This window comes from Populus trichocarpa, chromosome 8 (assembly GCF_000002775.5).
Source record: "Populus trichocarpa isolate Nisqually-1 chromosome 8, P.trichocarpa_v4.1, whole genome shotgun sequence".
NCBI classification, from domain to species: domain Eukaryota; kingdom Viridiplantae; phylum Streptophyta; class Magnoliopsida; order Malpighiales; family Salicaceae; genus Populus; species Populus trichocarpa.
The window spans coordinates 3,172,314-3,184,030 of record NC_037292.2 but is presented as its reverse complement, the minus strand read 5'-3'; the positions used below and the strand labels follow the sequence as shown (position 1 = coordinate 3,184,030).

General features: G+C 37.3%; 2 protein-coding genes across 4 annotated transcripts; one reads left to right on the top strand and one right to left on the bottom strand.

Annotated features, from left to right (window-relative positions):
- The first annotated feature begins 2,893 nt into the window (after positions 1 to 2,893).
- Positions 2,894 to 6,492, top strand: LOC7457935 (uncharacterized). 3 transcript variants are annotated; one of them, XM_024607214.2, is made up of 3 exons: positions 2,894 to 3,048; positions 3,517 to 5,309; positions 5,984 to 6,492. In XM_024607214.2, exon 2 carries the CDS (start codon positions 3,818 to 3,820, stop codon positions 5,270 to 5,272), a length of 1,455 nt encoding a protein of 484 aa, XP_024462982.1. In that variant the 5' UTR covers positions 2,894 to 3,048; positions 3,517 to 3,817; the 3' UTR covers positions 5,273 to 5,309; positions 5,984 to 6,492. The 3 variants fall into 3 exon arrangements, with proteins under 3 accessions (XP_024462982.1, XP_024462981.1, XP_002312087.1); XM_024607213.2 differs by having other exon boundaries at positions 5,926 to 6,492; XM_002312051.3 differs by lacking the exon at positions 5,984 to 6,492 and having other exon boundaries at positions 3,517 to 5,737.
- A 2,276-nt stretch (positions 6,493 to 8,768) lies between these two features.
- On the bottom strand, positions 8,769 to 11,717 carry LOC7469820 (heat shock cognate 70 kDa protein 2). The gene is made up of 2 exons (XM_002311125.4): positions 11,327 to 11,717; positions 8,769 to 10,658 (listed from the first exon to the last, which is right to left on the bottom strand). The coding sequence occupies exons 1-2, from the start codon at positions 11,538 to 11,540 to the stop codon at positions 8,926 to 8,928; spliced, it is 1,947 nt and encodes a 648-aa protein (XP_002311161.1). The 5' UTR covers positions 11,541 to 11,717; the 3' UTR covers positions 8,769 to 8,925.

Below are 11,717 nucleotides of genomic sequence, written 5' to 3'. Positions count from 1 at the left end.
GCAGCTCACAATACAACTCAAAATATCATAAAGATAAAATTACACTTCAGTCTTTTTCTTTATAAAATAACAAACACATGGGCTATAAATATACAATGAGACATTCATAATAGAAATTCACAATCTTCATTCTCTATTGTGTGTGTGTGTCTATATATATATATATAGAGCATTTTTCTCTGAAATATTATTGTATTTTTTCTCTATAAAAAGATACATATTTAAGCATCAAATAGTCATCACCTCTACCAGAGAAGATTTTTGCAAGTACTAGCCGCAAACGACTTTAGCCTACCAAACACCAAATATAAGTTATTAATTACCCTAGTTAAGGGGAATAGATGAGATTGCTAAAACCATTTGATTAACTGATTATAAAACTCAGGAGCCATATTCCTAAGTTACTAGGATTTTTTGGACTTCATCATTATCCAACCCTGGAGCTTTATTCCCAGGCTAGTTGAATTTTTTGGAACATCATCAGCAGTGTTGCCTGTGTGAAAACTAATAAAAAAAAACCACTGGTTTCTTCCTAAAACTTGCTTTTAGTATTTTCAGAACATTTCATGATATACAACCAATGCCCACTTAGGTTAAAAGGTGAGACAAATCAACTCGTTTCCGCGACCACTCCTACCAAGCAAGGGCTTCAACAACTCACTCATTAGGTGTTCCTCACCCATGTTGTGTTGGTAACCCGAGGGCAAAATCAGACATTGACACCCCAACAAGTTTTGACACCTTTAACAACATGTGATGCCTTAGCGTCACAACCTCCGGCTGCATAAGAAGCTCGTAAATGATTACACTACCCAGAGAAAACCAATAAGGATGATATTCATAGAAGTCCCTCAATAGATCATATCCACACCCTTGCATAGAGCAAATACTCTGAATGTACTTCCCCTAGTTATTATGGGATGAACATTGGTGACAATAATCATTGTTCTACACTAAGCTCTTTGGCTTCCCAAAAGCCCAACAAATAAAGAATTAAGAGATGATTTGTGTATGAGCATACTCAAGAGAATTCTATAGCCCCCATCAGTGAAGAGTTTCTCCCTTGTCCAAATGGATATTAAACACTCGACTCATGAAGACTATAAATACTCGTAGGCTATAAATACACAATGAGACCTTCGGAACAAAGATTCACAATCTTAATTCTCTACTGAATATATATTTTTAGAGCATCTCTCTATGAAATATTATTGTATTTTCTCTTTCTAAAAAATATTTATTTAAGCATCGGAGAGTCCTCACCTCTATTAAATGAAACTTTTTGCAGTTACTAGTCACAAGCTATCTTGGTCTACCAAGCACCAAATATAAGATATCAATCATATTGATTAGGGAGAATAGATAAAATTGTTAGGACCAATTGAGTAACCGATTATCTAACCTAAAAACCATATTCATGAGCTATTTGAATTTTTAGAACTTCATCATTATTGAACCTGAAATCTTTATTTTTAGACTATTTAAATTTTTTAGGACATCATCAATACAATACTATCCAAAATTTCATCACGAATACTAAATCTTCAAAGCAACAGAAATGGCAAGGACTCAGGAAATAAAAGAATTACTATATATCCAAATAAATAGAAATTCTTGTAACAAGGGAAGAAAAATCATGAAAATACCCGCCTTCCAGGATCTAATATTCTTTCAAATGACATTTATTTTCACAACTTACATAAAACAAAATGTTAGAACATCAAATGCGATAGATAAATCACTCATCCTTAAATGATAATTAATTTATTTATTTGTGAATGATGGCGTCAAATGCATACTTAGAAACATATTTGAAGTTAATGATTTTACTGATTTTATATTTGTTTTATTAAGAAATAAAGACACACATTTCCGAACGAGTTCCTTGAGTAGCTTGAATAATACTTATAAAATTCCATAATAATATTCGAAACGTTGATATATGTGTTTCAAAATGAAATCATCAGCTGTAACGTGTGAATTGTTATATATATATATATATATATATATATATATATATATATATATATATATATATATATATACATGGTACACAAAGACCTATCCTATATATACCAAAAAACTAAGAAAACCGAGAAAACCGGAAAAAAAATAACAAAAAAAATCAATTAAACCAATTAAAATTTTGAAAAAACCAACTAGTTCGGTTCGATTTTTGTTTTATAAGCCTGAAACTGAAAAAACAGAACCGAACCCAAACCGGAAAAAAACCGAGTCAAACTGAAAAAATCAAGCCAAACCGGGTTGAACCGGTTTTTGTCCTAAAAAACCGTACCGAAACCGGTTTCGGTTTGTTTTTTTTTAATTCAGTTTAGTTATTTTTTTTTATAAAAACTGAACCGAATCGAAAATGATTACCCCTAGTATTTCTTAAATTATACTGGAGATATTCTCGTGGGCAATACCGGTAAGTAAAATTAAAAATTCAAATACAAGAACCTATGATTCTTTGACCTTCACAAGATTAACGTCTTTTTATTTATTATTATTAAAAAAAGAGAGAGGCAAAATCCTAGGTTCAACTCCAAGAACGCAAGCTTAGATGTCTCGATGCCACTTCCATCCAAGTTATCACTTATAATAATAACACATGCAAGCAAAAAGAAAAAAGTGCTCCACTCAATGTCAATAATTCAGTATTTAAATTTAATTTGGGAAAGAAAAACTGTAATTTTCTTTCTCCTTTATATATATATATATATATATATAAAGTGTAACATCACCGCATGTTGTAATTTTCTTTTTCCTTTTTGTAAGGAAAAACACTTTACCACATAAGACGCCGATTTTGACCCCTCCAGTTCCTCTTATCACCGTCACTTAACGTCAACCATGATCCCCACCAAACGGTAGGGTTAACTGATGCAGGTCTTTTCTAATTAACTCCGTCTCTTTAAAACACACTCCGTTACCGTCTCTTCTCTCCTTTTTCTCTCTGTCGTCTCTCTCCTCTCTCTCTCTCTCTAAAAATAGGGATCGAATGCGAAAGTCTCTGTTTCGAGTGGATTATGAAGCCTCTCTTTTTAGGTAATTTCCGAATCTCCTTGATTTTATCTTTTAAATTCTTAATGTTTTTTCTTTTTCTTTTTGGGATCATAGGGTTCGATTTTTGGTGGATTTGATTGCTTTGAATCTGTGACTTTATTTTCTTACTATTACTGGAGAATTTTTATTAGATTCTAGGGCTTATCAAGTCGTTTCTTATTTTGGATTGTTATTCACTTTTTGATTACTGGGAAAGTTTAGTAAGTTCGAAATTTCATCTGGGTTTTCTTTGAATCTGAAGTTTTCGCCTAATTTCGCTCCATTTTTTTATTGAAAAATAGGAGATTGAGTATTGGTTCTTCTAGGAATTGTCCTTTTCTTTTCTTTTTTCTTGGCATCCGGGTAGTTGTTTTTTTTTTAAAATAAAAAAAAAAAGATATCGTGCAAGTGTAGAGAGTGTGGTTAGAAGTGAAAAAAGGTTTAATTTTTTGTTTGTTTTGATTTTTCCAGGTCGCTGATGAGCTAATGATACCAATATTAAAATTTGCTGACTTGCCGAATCTTTGATGAAACTCTGTGAACTGATGTTTCGGGAATTTGTAGGGATTTGAAATCATGAAGATATTTATGAGTTGTTTATTTGGTTTTGTCGATTGAGGGCACGGAGGTCTGCAATCATATATATATTTTTATCTGAGTTATTGTTTGATTGCTCAATAAAGATGTTTGTCGTCAGCCTTTAGCAGTTGTGGTGCTGGGATTTGCAAATCACAAGCCCAGAAGCCAGAAAAACAGTGACGGAAAACAGAATATGGGGGAAGCTCTTCTAACGACTTTATCTATGGAAAATTATCACCCATCTACACTTCTTTCTATGGACTCGGGCTCTCTTACACATGATGATTTGGAGAGGGAGATGAATCGGTCTGTCATTCTTTCAAGACCGCCTGATATCAATCTCCCGTTGTCGTCTGAGCCTAGTCCACCTCCTCCCCTTACTTGGAATGATCCATGCGACATCTTGGATGTAGGTCTTGGGCCTCAGATTTATGAGGCTGAGACAATTGTCAGTATTCCAAAAGTTGTGAAGAAATGCACAAAGCGCCTGGATAGCATTTGGGGTGCCTGGCTCTTCTTTAGCTTCTATTTCAAGCCTGTTTTGAATGAGAAGTCGAAATGCAAAATAATCAGGGATAGTAATGGTGTTTCTGGGTTTGAGAAATCAGATTTGCAGCTAGATGCTTTTTTAGTTCAGCATGACATGGAGAACATGTACATGTGGGTGTTCAAGGAAAGGCCTGAAAATGCTTTGGGTAAAATGCAACTGAGGAGCTACATGAATGGGCATTCTCGCCAAGGGGAGCCCTCATTTCCATTCAGTGTTGACAGGGGCTTTGTCCGGTCTCATAGAATGCAGAGGAAGCATTATAGGGGTCTCTCCAACCCTCAGTGCGTTCATGGTATTGAAGTTGTTCGATCACCCAGTCTCATGAATCTTGACGATGAAGAGCGGAAGAGGTGGGTGGAGCTTACAGGCCGAGACATCAATTTCTCCATTCCTCCAGAGGCAAGTGATTTTGGCTCATGGAGGAACCTTCCAAGCACAGAATTTGAGCTTGAGCGGCCCCCACCTGCACTAAAGAGTAATGGAAATGCCCACCCAAGAAAGTTGCTTAATGGTACTGGTTTGAACCTGTCTACTCAGTCCTCAGACCATAGCAATGGAGAAGGCATTGACTTGTCTCCTATGAGCAACAAGCGGAAGCATGGCAGTGATGATGAATTTTTGCATTCTGTTGATATGAATATCCACCCAGTTGAGCGAACATGGTTAAACGAGTTCAGTGGGGTAATGAAGAATGTAAATGGGCCTGTTACAGCAGCAAAAACAATATACGAGGATGATAAAGCTTTTTTAGTCATCGTCAGCTTGCCCTTTGCAGATCTTCAAAGGGTGAAAGTTACTTGGAGGAATACTAAATCGCATGGTATTGTTAAGATATCTTGTATAAGTACAGCATGCATGCCATTTATTAAGCGGCATGATAGGACATTTAAGCTAACAGATCCAACTCCAGAGCACTGCCCTCCTGGGGAATTCATTAGGGAAATTCCCCTCCCAAACCTCATTCCAGAAGATGCGAAGCTGGAAGCATACCGTGATGAGACCGGTACAGTGCTTGAAATTATTGTGCCCAAGCATCGTGTAGGACCAGAAGAACATGAAGTTCGTGTATGCCTTCGCCCCTCTCCTTGGAGTGAATGAGCATTTGTCAATCCGAAAGAGACATTGGTTTGAAGATGTAAGGACGGTTATAGTGGTTGGTGCTTCATTGTTTACTAACTTCATTCCATAAAGCAATCTATGAAATGATATTTTCCCTTTTTCTAGATGAAATTTCATGTCCTTTTCTTTTATACGTTTATATTTTCGATTCATGTTTGGGTTGGGTGGCTTTACAAAGTAAATTAATCTTACTCCCCAAGGGAAGAACTTTAGTAGCTCAGTTGACTTTGGAATGCACTAATGTCCGTTGTGCTTGTTTTAAACATTCAGCCCCCTAGACTTGTTTCAAGGGATGAGCATGGACTTGAAGCCTTTTTTTTGTGCCTCCATTTCTATGTTATGTTACTTGTAACCTTTACATTGTCTGTGGAGCATGCATTCTGCTACTTGCAAATGCAGTTCGAATTAAATAAAGGTTGTTAGGCAGCGAAAGTACTTTGTTTATCTTCTCGGTGCAATCTTCTACTGATTGTATAGCTGGATCGTTATTTGTTTTAGATAATGAGAACAAATGAAGTCATTTTCTGTCCGTTTTCTGTTCAAAGATTGATTAAATGCTGCAGCTATGATGGTCTGGAATCTATATTTTTGTTTCGTGATGGCCTAAGACCTTTCCTTTCCGTTCGATATAGGGGTGGAAGGTAAGCTCACTCGTAGGAATAATAAGTCGTAACTTCTTGCATATTGCAGAAGGGTTGCTGCCAGTCCTCCTAAAGGAGAATGGGTGAAGCTATCATTTTCTCTCCAGGGGCTGCATGAACTGTGGTTGTTCCTAACTTGTTTTGTCTGTCAGTTTAAGATGAGGCGTATGCAAGATTAGACGGCCTGGTTATTTTGTTCAGTAACAGTTTTCATGTCGTAAAGTGATCCATTCCCATACTAAGTAAGAAGTGGGAACTCGTTTGTTATGCTGTGGGGCTCAAAGCGACAATTCACACCCTCGTTGATGACAGCTCGTCTGTGAATTTTTCCTCCACTGGGAAGCTTGGCTGTTCCTTTATGTGTAGATATTTTCTGTCACTGGCCTATTCACGTGTTTATTTTCTGTGAGTATATCCGCAGTTCTTTATGGAGGCCATCGCCATGATTTCTGATCTATTTAGGAAAATATCATGTTGAACTTAGAGTGTGTTTGGTATTGCGGTAGCTGTTGTGGTTGTGGTTTGAAAAAAGTTGTTTTATAAAAAGTACTTTTAGTTGAGGTTGGTTTGAAAAAATAGATGTTTGGTTAAAACTGTAGTTGAAATTGAGGTTGAACAAAAAGTAGTTTAATGTGTTTGGTTAAGAATGCTTTTGAAATTGAGGTTATAAAATAATTTTAAAAAATATATATTAATATTGATGATTTTTAATTTAAATATTTTAGATTTAACTACTGCTATTACATCATGAAATAAATAATACTTTATATAAAATATTTTTTATTATTCTATTAAACCATCTACAATTCCATAACGTACGAAATTCATTCGATAAAGACTACAATTTTCATGGTTTATTGAGCGTGCAACAACATCGGGTAAAATATTATCAGGAATAAAATTGAAATTACGATCAAATTCTGTAAATACTACATCATTATGTGATATCCTTCTAATTTATGTAGTGTCATTGAATAATATTAAACACTAGTTTTTTGAATAAAACACAATTAAAAATAAAAAAAAAATATTTTTTTTACATTTAGATTTGTACCAACCTGACCCGGCCGAAACAGTGCTACTCCGTTCTCCACACAGTGGAAAAGCTCCAGGAATTCATCTTTTACATGCTCTCTAATGTTTGGGGAAGACAAGCTACAACATATAGAATTTGCAATTCCAGAGACAAAAGATGAATAGTTGAGCCGGCTTTTTTCTCTTAGCACAGTGGATCTTGAAAAATGAGGTTAGCTGCTGTCGAAAAGCATAATTTTCCAGCTTCTTATCAGCCACAGGTGCAGCCACAATTACTGTGGGTCCCACCAAAATAAAATCTATTTTTTTGCATAACCAAACACATAGAAACTGTGGTTTATTTGAACCTCCGGTACAGCCGCATTACCAAACGGCATCTTAGCTTAAGATGGCACAAAACCGCTGCTTATCCTTTCTCACGGATACGTCAGACAGTAATAAATTGAAATTATCCTAATTGTCTCGTTTACTCCGACGTATGCAATGTACCGAACGGCAAAACATGTCATCGGTGCCACATCGGACGCTTCCCGTCCAAAATTTTACAGTCGCAAAAATTACATTTATCAATGTCGGCAACCTGCATAAGATTACACGCTTACAGTGACACCCACTTTAAACAAGTCCCCCGTTCACTGCCAAAGCTAATTATTCTCGCCGGCTATCTCCACGTGTATAACTCACTCTCATGCCCAAATCCAACAAGTGGTGACACGTGGAGGCTATTCCCCAGTAATAATAACAAGCCTATATGCATGAGTGAAATACAGATCTGATACGTTGACCACTAGTATGCTCATAGCCTCCAGGTTTGAATTATAGGTGGCTCAACCACCAGCCGTGTATAGCCTATAAGATTGAATTATAGGTGGCTAAATTTTGGAGAAATAACGAACAGATAGATGCTTTCCCGTATTATACATGAAGTGTTTTGGTGCGCCATCGATTCGTGTTTTTTTATTTTTTTTTATTTTAAGTTAAATTTTTTAGTATTTTAGTATTATTTTTTATTAAAAATAAATTTTAAAAAATAATTTAAAGAGTAATAATTACTATTACTAGTAATTGTAATTATTTGGATTTATTGAACATGAATAATTAAAATTATGGCATCCCTTGACTAAAAAGAAATGTAGAGAGCAAGGAAGGGGGGAGCGTGAGGTACACAATGCGTATATAACATATTCAAATAATAGAATAAATAAAGGATAAAAAGATATTGAAAATGGAAAGAGGAACCCCGGGAAATTAAATTAAAAAGAGAAGTAAATTATTGCAGTTACCTGACGTGGAAGAGGTCAGAGATGTAGAGGAGGAGAGAGTTAACGGCGTCGTTGAAAGTTTGGTATGGCTAAATATCATCAACAGTTGCCAAAAAGATCATCATATTGAACAGAGGCATCTTATTTTATTTCTTATCAAGAAGACACTTTTTCTTAGGTTGGTGGTTGATCCTTATCATAGTCACCCGAATTGATATGGAAAGATAAAAACCACATGTAGTTTTCTTTTTCTTTTTCTTTTTCTTTTTTACCACTCAATGCATTCAAGAGTTGGTAAAACTCAAGTGAGGGATGGGATCATAGAGGAGGGGATATATAGAGTAGAAAACGCGGGAAGGGCTCGTGCAACTGTAGCAAGATTTGAAAAAAGAATTGATCTTGTTTTCCGATTTCATAATTTAAGATCGGTACCCGATTTCTGCTGCAACTGGTAAGCGATGAGCGAGGCTTTCTCTATTTTATCGGCGTCATAGAACACAAATGAATGAATAGAATATAGATAATAGAAACCCAGTATTAAAGCTAAGTTGAGACAGAAACAAATTATTAAACGGGAAAATAAGTTGTTCATCGCAAAAGATCCACAAAATCCACCCAAATCAACCACAACAAAATCCAGAGCAGGCATCCTAACGTCAATCCCTAATCTTAGATGTGAAAAAGAAACTATCAATCAATCGACTTCTTCAATCTTAGGGCCAGCACCGCTGCCACCAGTCGAGGGAGCATCTTCATCCATGCGGCCACCCATGTCAGCACCGTCGCCCTGATACATCTTTGCAATTATAGGATTGCAAATGCTCTCCAATTCCTTCATCTTGTCCTCGAATTCATCAGCCTCGGCAAGCTGGTTGCTGTCCAGCCAGTGAATGGCCTGATCGATCGCATCCTCTATTTTCTTTTTGTCAGCTGGGTTCAGTTTGGATCCAATCTTCTCGTCCTTCACGGTGTTCCTCATGTTATAAGCATAATTTTCCAGAGCATTCTTGGCTTCGACCTTCTTCTTATGTTCCTCATCCTCCGACTTGTACTTCTCAGCCTCCTCTACCATCTTCTCAATCTCTTCCTTGGACAGCCTTCCCTTATCGTTAGTGATAGTAATCTTGTTCTTCTGGCCAGTAGTCTTGTCCTCGGCAGAGACATTCAAGATACCGTTTGCATCAATATCAAAGCAGACAGTGATCTGAGGAACACCCCTGGGTGCAGGAGGAATGCCAGAGAGCTCGAATTTGCCAAGCAAGTTGTTGTCCCTTGTTCTAGTTCTCTCACCCTCGTAAACTTGAATCAGCACACCAGGTTGGTTGTCCGAGTAGGTGGAGAAAACCTGCTCCTTCTTGGTGGGAATGGTGGTGTTTCTTGGGATCAAAACAGTCATAACTCCACCAGCAGTTTCCAATCCAAGAGACAATGGAGTGACATCAAGAAGAAGCAGATCCTGCACCTTCTCATTCCCTTCACCACTCAAGATAGCAGCCTGAACAGAAGCACCATAAGCAACAGCCTCGTCAGGGTTGATGCTCTTGCAGAGCTCTTTCCCATTGAAGAAGTCTTGCAAAAGCTGCTGCACCTTGGGAATCCTAGTAGAACCACCAACAAGGACAACATCATGGACAGTGCTCTTGTCCATCTTGGCATCCCTCAAACACTTCTCAACAGGCTCCATACATTTCCTGAAGAGATCCATGTTCATCTCCTCAAATCTTGCACGAGTGATGGATGAGTAAAAATCAATGCCCTCGTACAGAGAATCAATCTCAATGGTGGTCTGAGCAGTAGATGAGAGAGTCCTCTTTGCCCTCTCACAAGCAGTTCTCAACCTCCTAAGAGCTCTAGGATTTCCGCTGATATCCTTCTTATTCTTCCTCTTGAACTCTTGGACAAAGTGGTTCACCATTCTGTTATCAAAATCCTCACCTCCAAGATGGGTATCTCCAGCCGTGGCTTTAACCTCAAAGATACCCTCCTCTATGGTAAGAAGAGAGACATCAAAAGTACCACCACCCAAATCAAAAATCAACACATTCTTCTCACCCACACTGGTCGCCTTCTTATCAAGACCATAAGCAATGGCAGCAGCGGTGGGCTCATTGATAATACGCATCACATTCAGACCAGCAATAACACCAGCATCCTTAGTAGCCTGCCTTTGAGAGTCATTGAAGTAAGCAGGGACTGTGACCACAGCATTCTTGATAGTGGTGCCAAGGTAAGCTTCAGCGATCTCACGCATCTTAATGAGAACCATTGAAGAAATCTCCTCAGCAGCAAACTGCTTCTCCTCGCCCTTATAGGTAACCACAATCATTGGCTTGTCACCAGGACCAGCAATGACCTTGAATGGCCACAGCTTAACATCACTCTGGACTGAAGGATCACTAAATCTCCTACCAATCAAACGCTTAGCATCTGTGAATCATGCAAATACTCCATCAGTGATCAATAATTTATAGATTTAATACATGAGCACCATCCGAATTGACAAGTAGAGTTTATAACCGGATATTTTTTTTTTTATCTTCACTTATATATAATTCGGATTCGCACAAGTTTATCAATCTAGTGACGGTTTGGTTCACACTATTCAAACACACTTCTTCTTCTTCTTTTCTCTCAACTAGTAAACCAAAAGACTAAATCCTAATCAAATTTCAATTGTCCAGACATGATTTAATTTTTTGGTTATGTATTACACAAGGTCAAAAAAAAAAAAAAAAACACTAACAAATCAGAACAAAATTTACAGTTCAAGTCAATCAGAGATCGTATCTCTCATTATATAGAAGTAATTAACCGCACGTTATTAGGAAACGTGATTTAATTTAATCCTTCTCTAAAAGGAGACTAAAATAGGCATCCATTTCAGGCTGATTTGTACTAAAAATCTTGTTGCTCTACACCTAATCCTCCATGATCAGTCCATCAATTGCACATTGCAGTTGTAACTGTCTCATTCTTGTTGTTTAAACACTAAGAAGTTAAAAGCACATTCCAATTTTCCAGACAGTAAAGGCGAAACCTTAACAAAATAGATATCTACTACTGCAAAATAAAAGGCTTTGAACAACTATACTCACCGAACACGGTGTTGACCGGGTTCATGGCGACCTGGTTTTTAGCAGCATCACCAATCAAACGCTCTGTATCGGTGAAAGCAACATAAGACGGCGTCGTCCTGTTGCCTTGATCGTTAGCTATGATTTCAACTCTGTCATGTTGCCATACACCGACGCATGAATATGTTGTGCCTAGATCGATACCGATCGCTGGCCCTTCTCCCTTTCCCGCCATTGATGATAGCTAGCGAATTAAAAACTAGGATGAGAATGAATTGAAAGAATGAAAGCAGAGGATTTGAAGCGCGTTTTATTTTTTATCTGAAAGACAACGAACTTTTGGGAGGGGAGGGCGTTTTTATACAAGTTTTTGGTGCCGGTGTATGGGATTCGAGAAGAATCGATTGGCGAA